This window comes from Squalius cephalus (assembly GCF_949319135.1).
Source record: "Squalius cephalus genome assembly, chromosome: 11".
Classification (NCBI taxonomy): Eukaryota; Metazoa; Chordata; class Actinopteri; order Cypriniformes; family Leuciscidae; genus Squalius; species Squalius cephalus.
Genome location: NC_137132.1, coordinates 7667168 through 7689652, shown reverse-complemented (window position 1 = coordinate 7689652; position 22485 = coordinate 7667168). Strand labels below are relative to the sequence as shown.

Sequence of the window (22485 nt, the reverse complement as noted above, 5' to 3'; positions counted from 1 at the left end):
TGTTTTCTCACACTGCCACAGACTTCACATGACATTGAGCTGATCTTCCTCCTTCGGCTCAACATGACATTCGCTCTGTTCTGTGTCAGCGTGCTAATGCTAAATCACATTGGCCCCTTAAAACACACTCATGCACACAAATGTACACACTCGATTCCCATGTTCCACATTAATGGTTCTAAAATCTTGGGACGGCTCAAATGGCACTCTCATTTTCAAAGCTAAAACGTTCTGTTCTGCTACTGACATTTCACCCCCGCTTCCTGTTCTTATCTTATTTCATTCATTCACACATACAACTATATTTTTACTTGGGTAGTCTTTATCAATATACTTCAAACAACTATAAATTCAAGTTTACAACCTATCCTCCCCTCATATGCAGTGTTATGGGTTATTCACCAAATAATAGTAGTTTCAAACCAGTGTAGTTTTCTTATGTCTCATTCGAACTACAGAAACGCGACCCGGTTTGGCAAACTTTTATAGTGCGGTTATAGCCGATAAAGGCTTGATGAACCACTGATACGATTTTGGAAACATTATTTTAAGGTAAAAAAATGTTCCTTAGTGTTGCTTTAAAGTAAATAGTTTGTTTGTTAATGACATGCCTGAAAGGATATGAAAAACATACTTGAAAAAAACATACTTGAAAGAATACTTATAATAGAAAGGATTCTTAAAAGGAATAGCTTATCCAAAAATAAAAATGTACTCATTCTCATGTCAGTCAAGGAGATGTTTTCTGTATTTTTTATTTTGGTAATTTTTGTACTTCAACTTAAATTGTTTTATTTCAATTCATTTTTGTCTACCTTTTTTTAAGTTTAAGTTTTTCAGGTTTAAGTTTTTCATCAAATATTTATATTTTATTTCAGCTTTATATCAAAATGATTTTGAATAGTTTCAGAAAATAAAAAATAAAAATTTGACTTGCTTTACGTCAAGCGTTACAATAGTCATTATTTAGTTTTCCTTAGTTTCTGATGTCACAATACATCATACTTTCATGAAATCATGCAACATACTCTACCTTGTCTGTGGACATCGTTCATTCCAAAGCTAGTGCTGGATGAACAGCGAGCGTGAGTGCGACAGTAGGCTGCGGGCGACGAAATTATTTACGACAGCGGTAATGGACAATTCCGCTTCCAACCTGTAGGGGGACCGAAGAGGAAAAGTTCCTTAGTGTTGCTTTAAGAAAAACAGTCAGAATGAAAACTGGCCTGGAAAACTTAAAGGGATAGTTCACTTTGAAATTAAATTTTGGTATGTTTTAGCTTACCTCAAGGGCATCCAAGATGTAGGTGTCTTTTTTTCCGCAGTAGTTTCAATTTTGATAATTTTAGGTCAAACTGTTCTTGTCTGTCAGTCATATCATGCAGGTCTATGGTCACGGTCTCAAAGAGCATGCACAGAGTCCAAATTAAAACAATTCCTCATCGTCCAAATTAAACAATTCCCCATCGTAAGTACACATTGATGGCCTAAGACACGAAACGAGCGGTTTGTGTGAGAAAACGAACAGTATTTATATCGTTTTTACCTCTTATAACACAACCACGTCCAAGTGATCTGAGGGCGCGAGCGCATCCTGCTGTGTGTCGTGCGCAGACTGGTGCATAGATATATATACACTAGAGGTCGCCTTGTCTACGGCAGTTCATTGGAACGAATGTCTTTAATGCGAAATCTAGTGTATATATATCTATGCACCAGTCTGCGCACACGTCACACAGCAGGAAGCGCTCGCGCACTCAGATCACTTGGACGTGGTTGTGTTATAAGAGGTAAAAACGATATAAATACTGTTCGTTTTCTCACACAAACCGCTCGTTTCGTGTCTTAGGCCATCAATGTGTACTTACGATGGGGAATTGTTTAATTTGGACGATGGGGAATTGTTTTAATTTGGACTCTGTGCATGCTCTTTGAGACCGTGACCATAGACCTGCATTATATGACTGTCAGACAAGAACGGTTTGACCTAAAAAATATCAAAATTGAAACTACTGCGGAAAAAAAGACACCTACATCTTGGATGCCCTTGAGGTAAGCTAAAACATACCAAAATTTAATTTCAAAGTGAACTATCCCTTTAATAACATGTGAAATGTCATGAAAATTGAGTCATAGAAATTGCTGTAGTGAATATACATGTTTTTTGTTATTCTCATATCTAAAATATTGAATTGTCTTGAACTCTATATAAAATGAATTTTAAAGGGGGGGTGAAATGCTATTTCATGCATACTGAGTTTTTTACACTGGTAAAGAGTTGGATTCCCATGCTAAACATGGACAAAGTTTCAAAAACTAAGTTGTACGTTTGAAGGAGTATTTTTGTTCCAAAAATACTCCTTCCGGTTTGTCACAAGTTTCGGAAAGTTTTTTTCGAGTATGGCTCTGTCTTACGTAAGATAGGGCGGAATTTCCTTATATGGGTCCTAAGGGCACTTCTCCGGTAAGATCGCGGCCGCGCGCGCACTCGTAGACTAGAGCAAGAGAGTGAAAGCAGTTCGCCATCAAAGCGCCCTGCCCGGCTTTTGGGAAGTCAATGTCACCAAAGAAGTGTGTTTTTGGTTGCCAGGGCAAGACAACCCTGCACAGATTCCCAAAGAACCCAGCGTTAAGGAACCCGTGGATGGAGTTTGTTTTCCTGAGCATAAACGGAGTTGTGTAGGCTAACTGTTAGACTGTTTGTTCCCTGCATTTCGACGATGATTGTTTTATAAACAAAGCCCATATCGACGGATTTGCAGATCGTCTAATGCTTAAGGATCGAGCAGTCACAATGATAAAGGTTCGCGGTCGTGCGCTGGAACCGGACGGTGAGTAAAACTGTTTGTTGAACAAATGTCTCTGTGTGTTGTCACTAGCTCGGCGCGTTAGCACAGCTTTAGCTTCGCCCACAGGGCCCGCCCCCAGCCGCTCGTTTTTTTCCGGAAAGACTCGGTACAGTCTATCTTTCTGTTAAAAATTTAATAAAACAAAAGACTTTTTGGAGATATGAAGGATGCAATATTACTCTATAGGTACTCAAGATTAACAGGAGATTGAGTGAAAATGAGCATTTCACCCCCCCTTTAATCATAATGATTCATATAAATTCACGAGTCAAAGGGTGTGGAAACTATTAATAATATGTTAAAATGGAATCAATTCTGAATAAAACACTGATTTTATTTTGCTGGACAGGTAAAGTAAGGAATTATTGAAATAATCCTCTCAGGAGATCAAGGCAAAGCTCTGTGATGTTATAATTAAACACTCAAGAGTACAAAGGTCTCGTCTGTGATTTTACAGTTGCACAGTTATGAGATGAAAGCACTACTCTCTATGATGTCACAACAAATAAGCATTGATGAGATCAAAGCCCTGTTCTGTCACAGTGAAGCATTCTAAAGCCAGATATAATGCATTCTAATTGGAACGCTAGTGATTAAAGGTGCTATAAGCGATGCCGGGAGTCGTAACTTCTTGTAGACATTCGAATTGTTGTCAAACAAAACGGAGGCTAGCTAGACCCTCCCTCCTCCTCATCCCGTCTCCTCCCTCCTCCCCTCCCTTCCGGCATAAAGGAAAGTCAAAGTAGTCACTACAAACAAAGTTAAGTTTTACTGATACTTCATTCAATGTGTAATGTCACCAAGTTAGATAAATGCTTTTATATATTGCAGAACAGAATGCAGAAAAAGAGAAACATTGTCTTAAAATCGTTTCGCCACATGAGGTTATAACTATATCGCCCATACAAGGACGCAATAATAGCAAGATAACGTTAGCTTCGCGTTTCACAGTGAGCATAAACAACGGCGGCGTCGTAAACAAATTTAGTCAAAGTTGTCAATAGCCTAACGTTATAAATGAACATTCAAATTCATAACAAACAGTGGCTGAAAACAATCATTCACACAAATTGTCGCCCTACTGTGAATTTGCTTGATCATTTACAATAGAAATTGATCGCTAGCTGCTAGAAACATATATGTTGTATTCACCAAAGTTGACGCTGACTACATAGTTCTAGCTAATTACATCCTTGTGTTGGTTTGGCGAACATGAACGTCAGTTTAGAAAGAAAAATGGATTTAGGCCTACTACCTGTTCTGCAAAAACAGAGCAATTGAATGTCGGATTGGAATCCGTTCTGCCGGCGGAGTTCTCGCCACCTTTCGAAGGTTTTTCCGATGTAAATTCGGTACTTCGCGTGTTCCTTATCCTTGTCCCTCTTCTTTGCAATTTGTTCATCGGAACGTCGTCTCTTTGGTCGTGTGTCGGCCATAATTCAAACTTCCCTCTTCATGCTTGATGCTTCTCTCTCCTCCACACACCCCCTTCATGTGTACGCGCACTAACCCCCCAAACCCCACCCTCAAATACTTCTTGTCGGTGATTGGCTGGAACACAGTTTGTTCTGTTTCTTGGTGCGGGTGAGCCCAGTTTGGTTTTGTTGCTGTTTGTGGAGCCTGTGGTGTCTACAGAGACCGCGTTTTTTTACAGTGTGTTCAGATGTTTGCTGTATGTGACAAAAAATGTTTTGGCCTAAAAAACGTGTGACATCACTTAGAGCACCTTTAATAGAATAATCCCTTTATATATGTGACCCTGGATCACAAAACCAGTCACAAGTCGCACGGGTATATTTGTGGGAATTGCCAACAATACATTGTATGGGTCAAAATTATCGATTTTTCTTTTATGCCAAAAATCATTAGGATATTAAGTAAAGATCATGTTCCATGAAGATATTTTGTAAATTTCCTACCATAAATATATAAAACAGTTATTATTGTGAGTGAATGCAGCACAACATAAATGGACAATTTAAAGGCGATTTTCTCAATGTTTAGATTGGTTTGCACCCTCAGATTCCAGATTTTCAAATAGTTGTATCTCGGCCAAATATCGTCCTATCCTAATAAACCATACATCAATGGAAAGCTTATTTATTCAGCTTTCAGATGATGTATACATCTCAATGTCAAAAAATTGACCCATGTGACTGGTTTTGTGGTGCAGTGTCACATATAGAGAATGTAATTAGACATTTGTAGTAAGTTCTTCTGATGTCTCCACAGCGTCGAGGCAGAGACAGGCTCCGTGTGCCTCTGATGTGGCCGTGATCATGTACACCAGCGGCTCCACTGGAGTGCCTAAAGGAGTCATGATCTCTCACAGTAATATTATTGCCGCAATCACTGGCATGGCAGAGAGGATTCCCAACCTCGGGTATGGAAACAAATCCATGCTAACATCCCTCGATCTGTCATGTCTTGGCATTAACTGTGCACATGCAGTATTGTGCATTCACTGATGTGTTTGTGGATGTTGTATGTTTATCAGTGTTTCCTAGAAAACCAATCGTTCCCTATGGATAAAATAAACAGAGAGTGAGAAAGAGAAAAAACAGTGACAGTTATGGGTCTGTGGGAATTCCTGTGCCATGCACTGCATATTATATATGTCATGTGTATTTTATTGTCCACTTCTACTATGTGTTTGAAAAAACAAACTGAAAATACAGGAAAAACTGTTTTTGCAACAAACTTTTATGAGGCAAAATAAAATAAAAGAATAAACTTTCTGGTAACACTTTACAATAAGGTTTAATTAGTTAACATCAGTTAATGTATTAACTAACATGAACTAACAGTGAGCAATACATTTGTCACAGTATTTATTCATCTTCGTTAATGTTAGTTAAAAATCCAGCTGTTCTTGTTCATGTTAGTTCACAGTGCATTAACTAATGTTAACAAATACAACTTGATTTTAATAATGTTTGAGTAAATGTTGAAATTAACATGAACTAAGATTTATAAATGCTGTAGAAGTATTCTTCATTCTTAATTCATGTTAACTTTAGTAGTTAACTAATGTTTACTAATGAAACCCAACTGTCACCAACTTTCTTATTGTTTGGAAAAAGATATTTCTGTATAAAATAATGACCATTTAGATGTAAATGTGGTCCTCCTTTTTCTATTTTAATTCATCTTTGCTGAATAAAAGATAAACAGTAGTGTAGATTTCATAATGATCAAGTCTTTAATTGTTTTTATGGCTGTTGGTAAAGTAGTATCAGAAAAAAATCACTGTATATTTCTTATTATTCTATTTTATTTTTTTATACACAATGTGTAGAACAGGCCTGATGATTAACAGAGTCTGACTAACTAGATACTGTATGTTTAGATATAAAACACATATTTTCCATTCTCTGGTTTTAAATTTAAAACCTGATGTTTATATTAAACAGACAGTTTTTGTTTTTGCAGTGAGGATGACACATACATTGGCTACCTTCCACTGGCTCATGTGTTAGAGTTGAGCGCTGAGATGGTGTGTTTTGCACACGGCTGTAGAATCGGCTACTCTTCACCACAAACTCTCTCAGACCAGGTAATAACCTTTTGCTCCTATCGACTCTGAAAGTCAAAACACAGGCCTATGATGTTACAGTGAGGCACTCTGTTCATCAAAGCGCTCTCTGTGATTGGACTCAGGAAATCAACACAGTGCTCTGTGATGTCACAATCAAGTATTTAAAGTAGAGATGCACCGATATGAAATTTCTCAGCCGATACCGATAGCCGATTATTCAGAATTATATCAGCCGATACCAATACCGATAGTTTTTTCTTATGGATAAAAAAATATGCAAACTATACAGAGAACCCTCTCATTTGGCATACTATAATTTTTCCTGTGGCTCAAACAGTAGAGCGTTGGCGCTTGCAACGCCAAGGTCATGGGTTCAATTCCCAGGGAAAGCTAGAACTGATAAGAATGTAAATGTGTACCTTGAAATGCAATGTAAGTCGCTTTGGATAAAAACGTCTGCTAAATGCATAAATAAATGTAATATTTACTTCACAAGCAAGTGACATCTTTATTGACATCTTTCCACAGTTGAAACACTGATTGAGTGATTGCATGAGATATGACACGGATTTCGGCAAGTTGTACTGTAACTTTCAACTTACCTTCTGATATTCATGCATGTTTTTCTAGATACAATTTGTATTAAAGTGGAAGAATAGACTGCTTGAACTGAGGCGCTACAGTGATCTGTCACCTCACATTTAAGAGCATCAAAACGCCATTTATTGTTTGAATTTCGTGATAAAATGGACAGAATTTGAAAGATGACACTTTGTTTCTTTTTGTAAGTATCAAAACACAGAGCTATTTGCGATTATTGGATGAGAGGTGCGCTACAAATAATGTTCAGTAGCCTATAGGGAAAAACTGCAGATCTGGCAACCCTGGCTTGAACTACGGGTGATTCATAGGGTCAAATAGAGCCTGCTTTTATGTAGCTGTTTTTAGCTGTCAATGCGTTATTGTCGCATTAACTTGCATTAACTAACTCAACACAAGAGATTTTCTTCACACACAATGTGATTTGCTGTCGGTCATGTTTTACCACACCCTTTTGATTGACAGGATATAATCGGCACTGATCATCAGCTGTTTTTAAACATTTTTAAACAAAATCCGCCTTTCCAAGAGCCTGCTGTGCTCTGATTGGTCAGACGGCCCAGTCTGTTGTAATTGGTCGACCGCTTACAGCCCGTGTCAGAAATTTTGACACGGTTGACGGTCTTTTGTCGACAACACCAACCAAACTCTTTCAGTATCCGCTACAACTACAGTGTTTGAGGGCGGGTCAAAGTAGACGTTGTTCGCGGCAGCCAATGAAGACCTTAGACTGAGATTATTTCTTTCTTTTAGGAGAAAATACCTCCATTTATTGTGCACTCTGATCTTTGAAACTTCACAGTCCTTTTACATTCACAAGCAGCTATATAACACCCTACATTAAAGGTTATATCCTAAAAAAAAAAAAAAAAGCATAATAGGAGCGAAATATTGTCACCAGAGAAAATGCTGAAACGTCAGAATCACGTAATGGAAAAAATGTGCAGCACTGTGGGAGTTTTCTTTGGTTTTGCAAATGGGTTGAGATGAATTAAACTTACAGAGATGTTTCTCTTTTTGTGTTGTTTTCACTTTATAGTCAACCAAGATAAAGAAGGGAAGCAAAGGAGACATCAGTGTCCTGAAGCCCACTCTAATGGCAGCAGTACCAGTAAGGCTGAAGCTTTCTCTCTGTTTCTCTCTGGGCTTTTGGGGTTTAATGTCAGCGAATGTGATTGTCCAGAATGATTCGCAGCTGTAAACAGAACGTGAGAAAGCCCGGTGTGGATATCCCTCTGACATACACAAACACACACACACACACAAGTAGTGACTCACACACTGTAGATACACAATTAATAATGTTTAATTTCAAGATTTTCTGTGCCTGAGGACACTGTAAATGCACACTCACTCACTCACACACACACACTGTCTTGGTGTGGTTGGATACGAGGGTCCCTGTGGACTGATAACGACACAGCACAGCAAACTTCCATAAACACAGCGGCTGACACGGCTCTCTCAGCAGTGGGAGAACATCCGAATCATAAGGGAGCATTGAAAAGGGAAAAATCATAAGGGGCTTCTCCACCCTCCCATATCACAATGTGAAATGGAAAAATGTCAGCATGAACTCAATTAGAATCCATGTCCACTTCCCTTGGTGGTACCAGATGGTAATATTACCATTGTTCTGAATGACTACCATATTCATGTACCATGAAATATTATGCTTTAAGTTTTTTTTAAGATGTGTTCTACTTTTTTGTGGTACTTTTTATCCTCCTCTCTCTGTGAGAAGAGGTCATTGCTTCTGTGCCCACAGTCTAGGGGTCCTTTTGTGATGTTATTTCCTGTTTGTTTTTTTGTTTCACAGAATGGCCTCCTGCATGTTGATTATACCTCAATGACTTTTGCTTTGGTGGACAAAAGTTTTTAAAATGTTAAAAACATATTAATAATGTAATAATAATAATAATAATAATAATAATAATTTAGCATAAAAAAATATTTTGGTCAGAAAATTCTAGACTTTTATATAGTATATTTTATTGTATATTAAATATGTTAGTATGTATATAATGATTTTCAATTTTATTACTTTTTTAAAATATCGAGATTTGTGACTTTTTTTCTTTCTTATGATATCTGGGGGAGGGTTACTCAAAGTAGACATTTTGGATTTCAAGCCCCACAAAAAAATATAATTTTAATTCAGAAATGTAAACGTGAGTATCATAAAAGAGGTGTATTCAGGTCATTGCCAGTGTGACATGCATTAACGTTTTAAAAAATATATTAATGTCTGGAAACAAAGACATTCATGCAACGTCAGAAAGAGATAGAAATCCCTTTCATGTTTCAGTGAGGTCATCAGTTATGTCTGCGGCTCTTATATGCACATATTTTCTCTGTCCGTGTGTATAGGAGATTATGGATCGAATCTACAAGAATGTAATGCTAAAGGTGGAGGAAATGAGCACTTTTCAGAGGACTCTGTTTCTACTGGCCTACAACTATAAGATGGAGCAGCTTGCGATGGGATACAGCACTCCACTGTGTGACAAGTACATCAAACACACACACGAATACTCTCACACACACATACAAACTCCATCCCTAGTGTTGAAGAACATTCTTTACAAGCTGCTCATGATTTAGAGTAGTAAAACTACAGTAAAGCTTGTGTTTCGAAACTTGAACACGTATATTTACATAATTGTTATAAAACTATAATGAAAAACATGTAACTTGTATAATTGAATCAGTCATTATTTAGCTCAGTGGTTCTCAACTAGTTTTGCCATGACCCACATTTTCATCAAGCCGCAACCCACTTTTTTTAGGATACACACACACACACACACACACACACATATATATATATATATATATATATATATATATATTAATACATTTGTAATAAAAACCAAGCAAATATATTTCACAAAACTTTTTGACACACATACTCACACACACACATACACACACATAGTACCATCCTCCTTTACTTAACATACACGTAAATTGTAAGAATATGACTAATAACTAATAAATAGTAGGTATATAAGATAAGGCTATTAAATAGCAGTCCCAAAATAGTTTTTGTTAATACAATAAAGTTGGTAAGTTGGTATGAGCCACCACCAGTCACTTAAATATATACAAAATAACATGTGAAAATAAAGTGGCATTTTGGGGTTATGGAAACAAGTTACCAAATACACAATACTAACATGAACTGTTACTAAAACATATGGAAACTGCTTCTGATGAATAGAATGAACATCATACCTGCAAACAGAGCACGCTTTCAAATCCAATTTCACTTTATTTCGCCGGTCTGGAAGGCATGTGTCTAACGCTATCCAATCAGACCTCAGGAACCGCCCCAAATGCCGCAATAACCAATCAGAAAAAAAGATAAATATATTTTTTAAAGTCATGGCGATCGTCAGTTTCATGATCGATCGTCGCTGTCACGAACGAGTACTCGATCACTCTTGCCCATCACTACTCAGAACCACTTTTGGGTCCCGACCCACCGGTTGAGAAACACTGATTTAACTAAATATTTATTTCACTATTCTTGGAATACTGAGTTCAATTTTTTAATAGTTCATTGAAATATCCAAAAAACAATTTACCACAATCAATTAGTCTTCTCAATGCTACTCGAAAGAAAGACTGCATTCAGGGATGGTGCATTTGATTATTATTGAATTATCATTGAATAGCAATACTAATTTTAGTAACTCCCCAAAACCGGTTCTCACAGTCACTGACATCCCTCACACACACACATACAGAAACTCGACACATCTTACACGCATGTCCTCAATATACTCTACCATCAAAGCCCAATCTTTCTTCTCTCTCCAGGCTGGTCTTCCGGAAGGTTCGGGCGTTGTTAGGTGGGCGTTTACGAGTGTTATTGTCAGGCGGGGCACCTCTCTCTGCAGTGACCCAGCGGTTCATGAACATCTGCTTCTGCTGCCCTGTGGGTCAGGGCTACGGCCTCACAGAGACCTGCGGCGCCGGGACCATCAGCCAGCGTGAGATTTACACCTCTACTGTGCACTGTTATTTCATGATTTCAAATACTATACTTCAAATACATATTTTCATAACCTGCACTACTACCTTTAAATGTTTGGGGTCAGTAAGACATTTTGTTAAAAAGACATTAATACTTTTATTCAGCAAGGATGCATTAAATTGATCAAAAGCATCAGTAAAGACATTTATAATGTTACGAAATATTTCGTTTTCAAATAAACGCTGTTCTTTTGAACTTTCTTTTCATCAAAGAATCCCAGTTTCAACAATATTAAGCAGCACAACTGTTTTCAACATGGATAATAATCAGAAATGTTTCTTGAGCAGCGAATCATCATATTAGACTGATTTCTGAAGGATCATGTGACACTGAAGACTGGAGTAATGATGCTGAAAATTGACAGTGACACGTAGGTGGTCAGGAAGAAGACAAGATGAGGCGCAGAGGATCTAATTTGCAGCACTATTAACTTAAATGTACTAAACAAAACAAAGATACAATGAGCTAACACAAACAGTACCATACAAAGAACAGACAGAAATGAGGGCATTATATACCAAGCAAACTCAATAAACAAAACAAGGATCAGGTGTGTGAAATCAGTGTATCAATCAGTAACCATGACAACAGAAGGAAACACAGGATTAATAATGCGATACAAACTAAAAATAAACAGAAGAACGTGATAGGAGGAATAAATTACATTTTAAAATATATTCAAATATGACTGTTTTTACTTTATTTTTTATCAAATAAATGCAGCTTTGGTTAGAGACTTCTTTTTTAAAAAAAAACAAAAAAAAAACATTTAAATCTTACCAAACCCAAACTTTACGGTATGTAAATATAAATAGTGTTAAAGGCACACAATCATGGATATTGTAACACTTCAATGGGTCATATGATGGAAAATAGACTGTTGCTATAAAGCTCATGTTTTTACAACACAAGTAATACAAGCAAAACTACATTGTCCCATTCAAAGCAATAAAACTAGTTTAAAAATGTTCTGTGGTCTGTGGTGCAAAAAATACATGACTGACATTATAAGTGGACCTCAGAGTCCAAACAAATCATGATATGATCTCTTTAATACGTAAACAGATTCTGCATACTCAAAATAACAGTAATTGTGTATTAATGAGAAAATTATATTTACAAAAGTCCAGCCAAATGAAACTAGGTCTCTAACTCTATATCCTGTTCCTTAAAAACGTTAACATGGACATTTGTGGAAGACAGTTGCCTTGTAAAATGATTGATGGTTGTGTTCCTAAGAGGAATCTATGGTTGAACAGGCAACGCAGCTGGTGACTCCTGAAATATGAGATTTCGTTTAATCGAAGAAACACATTTAGTCTTATGTTCTAATGTTTTTTTCTGCAATGGAAATAATTATATAACGGTGACCTTACAGCCAAAGCACAGATTGTTTTATTTGATCTCATTGTGTGTGTGTGTGTGTGTGTGTGTGTGTGTGTGTGTGTGTGTGTGTGTGTGTGTGTGTGTGTAGTTTGGGATTACAGTACAGGACGAGTTGGTGCACCATTGGTTTGCTGTGAAATTCAGCTGAAGGACTGGATAGAGGGTGAGTGTGATACACATACATACACACATTTATCTGCTCTTATAAAAACACTGTCATGGACGTTTACCTATCCATCAGGAGATACGTCTGGTGGTTTGCTACCTCGAGAGAATTATGAGCAATATAACAGCAGAACAAAAGAGAAGGAAGTGGAAAAAAGTATTTATGGTCATTTGTGGCCTTGTAAGGAAGACACTTCGAGCGGCTATTTCTGGACAGATCAGCTCAGCTGTGTTCTGTAAATGATACCAAACATTTTATTTGAAAACGCATCAAATTACTATGAACAGTCTATATTCATAGGAAAATACAGGCCAAAATGTTATATAATGGCAGCATTATTAAAGCCATAAGAATGGAAGGCCACGCGTCACAGGGATTAGATGGTTACACTTTTATGCTTTAACACTAAGGCCTCACAAAACATTATATAACGGTATCTAGGCAGTCTTCGCTAGCTTGCAGTATTACTTTGGAGATTACTGTGTTACCCATTTCCATGATAGCCAAACGACTTCTCTGACTGGTGGAGCTGGATTTGCCAAAGTTTGTCAGAGTAGTGTGTTCAAATCTTTGAAAGACATTCAGTTTGTTCGAGGCGCTTAGTAGCAAGTAAAGTAGATATCCATATGCAGATTAGCTCTTGTGAAAAAGAAGTACACGTAAATATTTTTTTTTAAAGTATGCTGAAGTAAATAACATGCTTTCAAAGAATATACTTAACTATCATGTATACTATACTTATTGAATGTACTGCTTTCAGAAACTGCAATGTATTGTTTTTAGATGCAACTAACCCTAAACCAGACCCTAATCCTAACTCTATAGTAAGTGCATACATGAAGTTCATTTATTATTACTCAGTACTTAAATGTATAATTACACTGTAACACTGACACCTTAAAATAAATCGTAATCATTAATTGCACTACAATAAAAAAAATTATAGTTTAAATTTATATTAAATGCAATTAGATGAACTAAAGTGTTTTTTTGACCCACTTAACTTAATTCCATCTTTATATGTAATTTCATAATTATACTGTCTTTAAAATATATGGTTTAAGTGTACTGATGAATGTCTGAATTGACATGTATATATGGTAAACTACCAATATACACTAATGTAATTGCTATTGAAACTTGTGTCATATTTAAATATACTACAACACAAAACACACTACAGTTTAAATTATAATCAAACACTTTAGATGTGCTTTAGTATGTTAGTCAACACATCAAAATAAGTGTACTTCTTTAAAGCATGACAAAAGATATGAAAAGATAATGATTTAGAGTGTAATCATGTAATTTCACATTATTACAAAGTGCACATTTTAAAAGTATACTTGAGTGTGTTAAGAAACGGTAATGGAAGTAGTAGTGGCCTTTTATTTAATTAATCTTATATTATCTGCAAGTACAGTTTTTAAAAAATACATACTTTTAAGATTTGAAGTACACTACAAGCACACATTCAATCAATTAAGCACACTTCTTTTTCACAAGGATTCATGCACTTGTCGACACACACTTTCTGACAATTTTCAGTGTTTTAACTAAACCTGTTCATGGAAACCGCTCCTAAATTGGCTAGAAAAACTGTGATTGGTCCCTTTATTTGTCAGTCAGATGGTCTCTTCCTGTGTAAGTGGGCTGTTCTTGGCCAACATAAGCTGCAATGTGGATTAAACATATGTCGATTTGTCAAACGTTTGGCTACACAAGACTAAAATAACATTGGCTTTTGGCTAAACAACCTATGAACCCGTGATAGGTCTGTCTTCAGTTTCGCTCTGGAGATTTTGAAAGATACTTGTATTTCTGGAATTCTTCTGTTGCGCTTTTATACAGTGTAGTCTGTTTTCCCATCCCTCTTTTTTGTCATCATAATGCATCATGTATGTGTGTATCCAGGTGGCTATCGCAGCACAGACCGGCCCTGTCCGCGAGGAGAGATTCTGGTCGGTGGGCCAAACATAACAATGGGCTACTACAAGAACAAAGACAAGAACCGTGAGGACTTCTTCGTGGATAAGAAAGGCCAGCGGTGGTTCTGCACTGGAGACATCGGAGAGTTTCATGGAGATGGCTGTCTGAAGATTATCGGTAAGAGAGCGACAAAGAGAGATTATCCAGAACATCATAAAGATTGTTTTGGCAGGAGTGAGCGAATGGAAATCCCATCTGTTTTGCAATAAAACGCTTTAGTCCTGTTCTTCCTGTAAATGACACATCTTACTGTCAACATATTTCCATAAAGGCAGTGATAAGAACTCAAAGAAAGCAGGATACACTCCAAAAGGGAGAGAAAGGAGAACTTCCTGTAGTTCACTTATCATATCAGATGAAATCTGCTTAATATTTGCATGTGTGTGTGTGTGTGTGTGTGTGTGTATTAAGACCGTAAGAAAGACCTGGTGAAGCTTCAAGCTGGAGAATATGTGTCTCTGGGAAAAGTGGAGGCCGTCCTGAAAAGCTGCCCACTCGTCGACAACATCTGTGCCTATGCCAGCAGGTGCCAACACAAAGTACAACCTGTACTGCACTAATAAAAACACATGTGTTACAGTACTTACAAATGCCTTAGTACAGTTACAATCATTCATAGACTCTAAAAGGGGACATATCATGAAAATCTGACTTTCTCCGTGTTTAAGTGCTATAATCGGGTCCCCGGTGCATCTACCAACCCAGAAAACGTGAAAAGTGACAACCCAGTAAACTTTGTTTTGGTAAGCCTTTCTCTGCAAGCATGTCAAAAAATAAGCCAATCAGATTTCGCTCCACTTTTGACGTAGGAAGGGGATCTTATTATAATATTACCGCCTCTTAATCTGCACGTTTCCACCCACGGTGCCACCATTTGGTTTTCGGAAGCGACAACAGTGTAACCAGTTCTGACGCAATGGCAAAACTTCGAGCAAAGCATGCAAACTGTTCTGTCATTGTTGCACAGACGAGCACTGAACACTATTTGACCAAAAAAATGCCTCAGCTGTCTTATAAAGACCTCAGGGAACTGTGTCACCTTGTGTAAAAGTTAAACATGACAGTACATGCAAGTCGATGAGATGAATCAATGTAACTCCACAACAACTACATAAAAGTATCCACTAACCATTCAGGTGCGTCTAAAGGTTGCAGCGTCTTCTGAGTCTCTGTAAGGCTGCAGTCCACTACTGGTTATTTCTGAGATTTTGGATAAGATTTGCGTGTTTTGTTATTGCCGTTATCCAAAGCTCGTGTAAAGGATCGGCCGTCTTCTGAACGGAGACGAGGAGCGCCAGCTCATTTGCATTTAAAGGGACACACACAAAAACGGCGCATTTTTGCTCACACCCAAAAAGGGGCAAATTTGACAAGTTATAATAAATGATCTGGGGGGTATTTTTTTTTGGTTTAAATTTCACAGACACATTCTGAGGACACCATAGATTTATATTACATCTTGTGAAAAGGGGCATAATATGGCACCTTTAAGCATTTGCCTTTAAATCCATTTAAAGCCAAACAGCGTCTTTTTTGTCCAGGCAGTGTATGTAGTGGCAGCACACAGCAAGCACATTGGCATCACCAGTATTTTAATATGAATTCTGTAACATCATTTCTAAATAATGTATGTCAGTAATCATGTCAAGTCACCTTTACTGATAAAGCACTTTTATAAAATATAGATTAATTCAAAGCAGCTTCACAGTGATGAACAGGAAAATAATGATCAGTTATGCATATCAAATATGAGACCAATTCAAATTCTGTAGTAAAGCAGCTCTAAAAAAGACAATAGTGTCGATTCAGTTCAGTAGCTGAATAAAGTCCATCAAGTATGAAATTAGTTCATAATCCTTATAAGGAGCTCTACAGAAGACAATAGTGTCATTATTCACTTTGAGTTCAATGTTGATTAAATTCGGTTTAGTAATAATTATGATGTTACAACATTCCACAATTATTTAATTCATGTATTATGCAACTGTTAAATAGACCCACTGTACCTGAAAAGCTTAAAGCACAGTTCAGTCATTTGTATAGTTTTTATATTGTATTTGTCCTATTGTTGTTGTTAATAAATACGAAGTAAAATAAAAGTAACTATATTGTGATATATATCAATTTCTTGAAATAAAATGACTCTTAAGAAATCATATTGCCCAACCCTAACTAAAACACTTTGATAGTCAACACTCCTGAATACACCCACAAATAATTGTAGTCCCTCCTCTTCCTGTTTTCCAGTGACGAGTCGTACGTGATTGGCTTTGTGGTGCCCAATAAGAAGCAGCTCCTGGCGCTGGCGGAGAGGAAGCGTATCAGAGGTTTGTGGGAGGAGCTCTGTAACAACCCTGTCATCGTGGAGGAGGTGCTTAAAGTCATCACAGAAGCGGCACTGACAGGTGAATGGGTCCATGGCATACTATCATACTACTCATACTATTTCTGTAGTATGTTGCATGTATACTGTGCACAGAATGCAAGTTTCTCTAAGAATGCATTAGAGCTGCATGATTAATTGTTAAAAGATTGCAATCTCGATTCAAACTCCCATGCAAACTTATTCCTAAATGACAACGATTCTCGTCTATTATTTATTTATTTTTATTTTTAATCACACCAGAACATTCAAATCTGTGTTTGCTCTGCAAAGTAATCACAATAAAGCAAATCACCTTTTGAAAGTAACTTGGTGCTTCCAAATAACGATTGTATCATTACATCGTTACACCAGTAGGTGGCGACAACTGACTGTTTAAATTAAATATGTATTTGTCATTGAATCATTCAAGATTCGTTCAAAAACGCTGATTCATCCAATAATGAAACAAGTGAAATATTTATGACTGAGTCACTGAATCATTCATTCAAACCGATTTTTTTAAATAAGTATTTCAAATGAATTAAACATTTTTAAATATACGCCAGCAAATAACATTTTGTCAGAACCTCTAGTAAATTTTACTAGTTATTTTGTTTAATTGTCTGTTCAGAATCGTGATCTCTATCTGAAGAAAAAAAAAATCGGGATTCTCAATTCATTCCGAATAGTTCAGCTCTAGAATGCACCTGCGCAATCTTAAAATTTTACTTTTATAGATCAGGGCTTCCCAACCGGGAGTTTGTGAGGTGATTAAAAAGCTAATAATTAATTAATCAAATGTAAAATCTAAATAAATAAATGGGGCTGCACGATAATCACCATATGATCTACTGTATTCAGCCTCTCACAGTAAATGCAGGGAACTACTGAGAGTTTAACGTTCATTTGGGAACACAACATGCTCTAGATTATTTTATTACAGAACATTTGAAAGTAAAGAATTTAATATACAGCATAAATATTAGTGTTGTAGTGTCAATAAAATGATTATTATAATTATTAAATAATATTTTTTTAGTTTACATTACAATTGTAATTTACAAAAGTAATATATTCCGGTCTTCATTTTTATAACTAGTTAAAATATATCCACATCTAATATGGACTGAGACACTATCACAACTAAAAAGAGGTTTGAGTCCATTTTAAAGTCCAGCTACAAAAGCTGCTTTTCCCCCGTCTCGCCAAACTGTTCTCTTTGCTTAACCATTCCATTCCGTGCTGATCCGATCCAAATTAAGTAAATATTTCACATCTAAGGGGTTCGGCTGACAAAAAAGTTTGGGAACCCCTGCTATAGATTAATGTTTATATCCTGCACAAAGTCATTTGTTGTGCTTCTTGTTTTACCACTTAGTTTAGTTGTGCTTATGATTCATTTCCTGTTCCTGTGTATTTAACAGCCCAGTTAGAAAGATTTGAGATTCCCCGGAAGATCTGCTTGAGCATTGAGCCCTGGACTCCAGAGACCGGCCTGGTTACAGACGCTTTTAAACTCAAGCGAAAGGAGCTAAAAACTCACTACCAGGATGACATTGAGAGGATGTATGGTGCCAAGTAGAACCAAACCACTGCTGGTTCCAGACAAAAGAGATGGACAAGAGGGCCAGAAAAAGTAACTTATCACACTTTAGCAAACTCCAATCAGGATGGAGATTTCCCATGGATGTTACAGACACGTGAACATAATCATTTGGAAATGTTTTCAAACAGTTGATTGAATCAGTATGATATTTCTGATGTCCAGTAAACACAAACACTCACAACCAGCAAAACTCAAAGCTGCCAAAAGTAATGCCAGACTTCCTCCAGACTTAAGCACATGCGCACTCTCCAAACCCCCCCACGACATGTCAGCAAATCAGAACGTGTGAAATAATTGACATGCAAAAATGTTACAATTACATATAGTACACCCAAAAAAATCCATTTATAATCAGATTGATTGCTCATATCCTTCATGTAAACACCTCGATCAATCCGATTGAGCTCGATCTGAATGACTTTTCGATTGGATTGAAAGGTGTGGTGTAGACCTGAAGTAATCCATGAATCTGACTATTCTCTCATTCGAATTCAGTAATACCTTGTGCACGTGCACAGTGCTGTGATGCGTATATTTAAATGCGTTTTACATCATACAAACGTGCATATGTTATTTGATGATACTAAATATATGCTAAAAAAAAATCTTCTGGTGACATTATCGTGGTGGCTTTCTCCAGTTATATACATGGTGACTAAGCACTGTGTTTTGCTCTCAACATGTAACTCAGATGCAAAGTAATATGTGAATTGGATTGCAAAATGTAGGGTTCACATTCAAATTAAATTAGTGCTTAATGTTAGCCTGGAAATCCAGACCTAAATCTAAAAGATTAATGGTCTGGCGTCGACTAATGAAATTCAGCCAGCTCGAGGGGCGGCACCAAGCATGCATTTGAAAATCTCACTGCACGCAATTGGATAACACTTACGACCAATCACAACAATAAACCCCATACGCTTAGCTACCAGCGGAGCTAACTGGTAGATTAGACTCTTGCCGTATCCGGTCGGCAAAACAGCAAAAACGTCTTTCTTGCAAAGGAACGATTCGAGCGGCGTCTTCTGTTCCTGTTTTAAATAAAAAGCCAAGTCTAACTCGTTCATTGTAGAGGCCAAAGCCGTTTCAAACAACTGGTGTTCATCCATAGGCATCTTGCAGTGTTTACTAATGACTTCTACGTCACAGCGCTGTCGTCATCTGTTTAGCTCGCCTCTGGCCCGCCTATATCAGATAACCCGATGTGATTGGTGCAGCTCAGATCGAGGGGCATATTTAATGAGCATCATTACTCGACACCAGAGTAACTCACTGAGCAAATTCAACTTGTGCTCTCGCGAGAACTCTGGATTACCAGGGTAGCTTAATGTGCGATTTCTCAGGACATTTTATGCATGATACCCCCCCCCCCCCCCCCCATGAATCAAAAGACATGTTTTTCTAAGCTTACTATTTCATTGAAACCTTCAGTTTCTTGTATATAGACAAATGCTGATGCAAACGTTGGAATGGTTTCATTATGTCTAAACACATGAGGAAATCTTAAAGCCATTATTTGCTTTTTCAATCTTTCCATAATTTGAATTGAATTCTGTCGGGAGGAGACTGTGTGCATATTAACCAACGATCTGGAAAATCAAACATCTTTAAGCTTATTTTAAATTATTGTTATTGTTAATAATCTGATTTATTTAAATATTAGAGCATGCTCATTGGAGAGTATGAAATCACTAAACCGTTTCTGCTCATTGGATGATTCTGATTTATGTGCAAGGATTGGAATGTTCCTATTGGGTGACTGTATATCCTGCTGGACAGGATAATAGATCTAGTATAATTCTTCTAATATAAACCATTCAACCGTGTCCATTAAACATTTTAAAATGAATTGATTCATTTCAAGGAGGTTTTCCTCTATTTGTCTATAAAGACACTGACATGTGCTTGAGTTGTTTCAGAGCGTGTTGAACTGTTTCGTTTAGAAATAAATAAATCTAAGATACCAGCTGAGGCTTGCTGCAAATGGAGTTGTTCAATTCTTGTATGTATGACATCCTGGCATTTTGGATGTCCCTGCAATGTCTTTTGCTTGCCATGTTTCTCTGATTGGTGGAATTTTTGCACTGCATCATGGGTAATGTAGTTTTACACCATGAATTCCCCTGTTAACATGATTATTTAAACAAATACATTGAAATAATGCAAACGGGTGGCTTCAACAGAATTATACCATCAACAATCAACCTCAGAACTCACAGTAGGGCTTCCTTTAAAGGTTTACACATTATTGTTAACAATCTATTTCCCTATGGAGGAAACAAATGAAGGAGGAAAAAAAAATAGTTTTTTCTTCCAGAACCTGACAGTTGTACTCTAAAAAGCTTGAAAAGCTAACAGACTGCATTTTCCTGGTATAAGAGACCTTCTTGGTTTATGATAACAGTTTTGTTATTCATAGCTGATCTTGGATGAGTAGAAGAGCTCCCTGCTTCTTCTTTTTCTCTGCTTGTTAACTGAACTCATTTTGATCCCTGTGGAAGCAGCTGTCGCACGATCTCTCTCCTTTCGTTATTACTTTGTCCTTTTGGTCCTACTCTGTTTTCGGTGCCCCCTGATAACAGCCCGTTTTGAACTAAAATGAAATCAGTCATTGACATTGCAATATCAGGTCATAAGTTAGTCATTTATTTTGTAATTTGTCATAAAATTATCCTGTGAACTTGAGATAATGGAATGAAGGGCTTTCCTGTTGGGAAAAAAACTCATACTACTCAGTACACATATACCATACAGTATGTAGAATGTGTCTTAAAGGTCCCGTTCTTCGTGATCCCATGTTTCAAACTTTACTTAGTGTGTAATGTTGCTGTTAGAGCATAAATAATATCTGTAAAATGATAAAGCTCAAAGTTCAATGCCAAGCGAGATATTTTATTTAACAGAAGTCGCCTACAGCGAACGGCCCGTTTGGACTACATCCCTCTACTTCCTTCTTTAATGACGTCAGTAGAACCGTTTTTTGACTAACCTCCGCCCACAGGAATGCTCCCTCATCTCTACCAAAATTCGTTTATGTACTTGCGCACTTCTAATAACTTACTGTGTTTACTCAGCTCTTACTGTGATTTTCTGAAGTAAAACTGACGCTTCATCTTTTGTGTGATGTACAATAAACTTTATTAAACTCATCAGTACATGTTTGATCATCATTCAGACAGCAGACTTGTAGGCTATTAATAAATAATGGATACATACAAGCAGATGACAAATACGTTATAATAACCGTAATTAAACTACTAAACTATACCTGTTCCATCTCTATACAGCACTCTGACTCTGTAGGCATTATTGTCCGACTCGAAATGAACACCGTTACTGAGAGTTTCTGATATTATAATCATTCCGTGAGATGAAATTGTCCTGAGAGACTGAGCGCGAGCTCATGAAGCTCCGCCCCCTGTGTCGTGCAGCAGAAGCTTATTTGCATTTAAAGGGCACACACTAAAACAGCGTGTTTTTCTGAGCCCCAAAAAATGTCAATTTAAACATGCTATAAAAAATGATCTGTTGGGTATTTTGAGCTGAAACTTCACATACACACTCTGGGGACATCAGAGACTTATTTTACATCTTGTGAAAAGGGGCATAATACGGGACCTTTAAGACAAATTAAGTGAACATAGAGTAAGTTATTGGTTTGAGTGGATGTTGCCATGTCCCTGAAAGATTACAAGAGCTTCATAATTTTCATGTTGCTAATCAAACATGTTTACTTGTGAATATTGTTTGTTAACTGGTAATCAATTTTATAGGCTTTCTTTTCTACTTTCCATCCTCTTCAGTTAGTATTAGCGATGGAGGTGATGAATTGTGTGATGTTTTGTGATATCAGACGGTTTGTGTTACTCTAAAAACATTCAAAACAAACTTCAGGTAAAAAAAAACAAAACTCAATCCGTCACTGAGCAATGACTAACTCTAAC

At 37.0% G+C, this 22485-nt stretch overlaps 1 protein-coding gene across 1 annotated transcript in view; it reads left to right on the top strand.

The window, feature by feature from the left end:
* The window catches only part of acsl3a (acyl-CoA synthetase long chain family member 3a), a 31197-nt gene extending 9502 nt beyond the window's left edge, over nucleotides 1-21695 (top strand). The window contains exons 5-14 of the mRNA XM_079886763.1: nucleotides 5082-5232; nucleotides 6282-6405; nucleotides 8027-8098; nucleotides 9358-9497; nucleotides 10813-10985; nucleotides 12504-12578; nucleotides 14496-14687; nucleotides 14982-15096; nucleotides 16818-16975; nucleotides 18360-21695. Of these exons, the coding sequence (XP_079742889.1) occupies nucleotides 5082-5232; nucleotides 6282-6405; nucleotides 8027-8098; nucleotides 9358-9497; nucleotides 10813-10985; nucleotides 12504-12578; nucleotides 14496-14687; nucleotides 14982-15096; nucleotides 16818-16975; nucleotides 18360-18517 (1358 nt within the window). The 3' untranslated portion in view covers nucleotides 18518-21695. The remainder of the gene's footprint in view (nucleotides 1-5081; nucleotides 5233-6281; nucleotides 6406-8026; nucleotides 8099-9357; nucleotides 9498-10812; nucleotides 10986-12503; nucleotides 12579-14495; nucleotides 14688-14981; nucleotides 15097-16817; nucleotides 16976-18359) is intronic.
* Nucleotides 21696-22485: the final 790 nt, after the last annotated feature.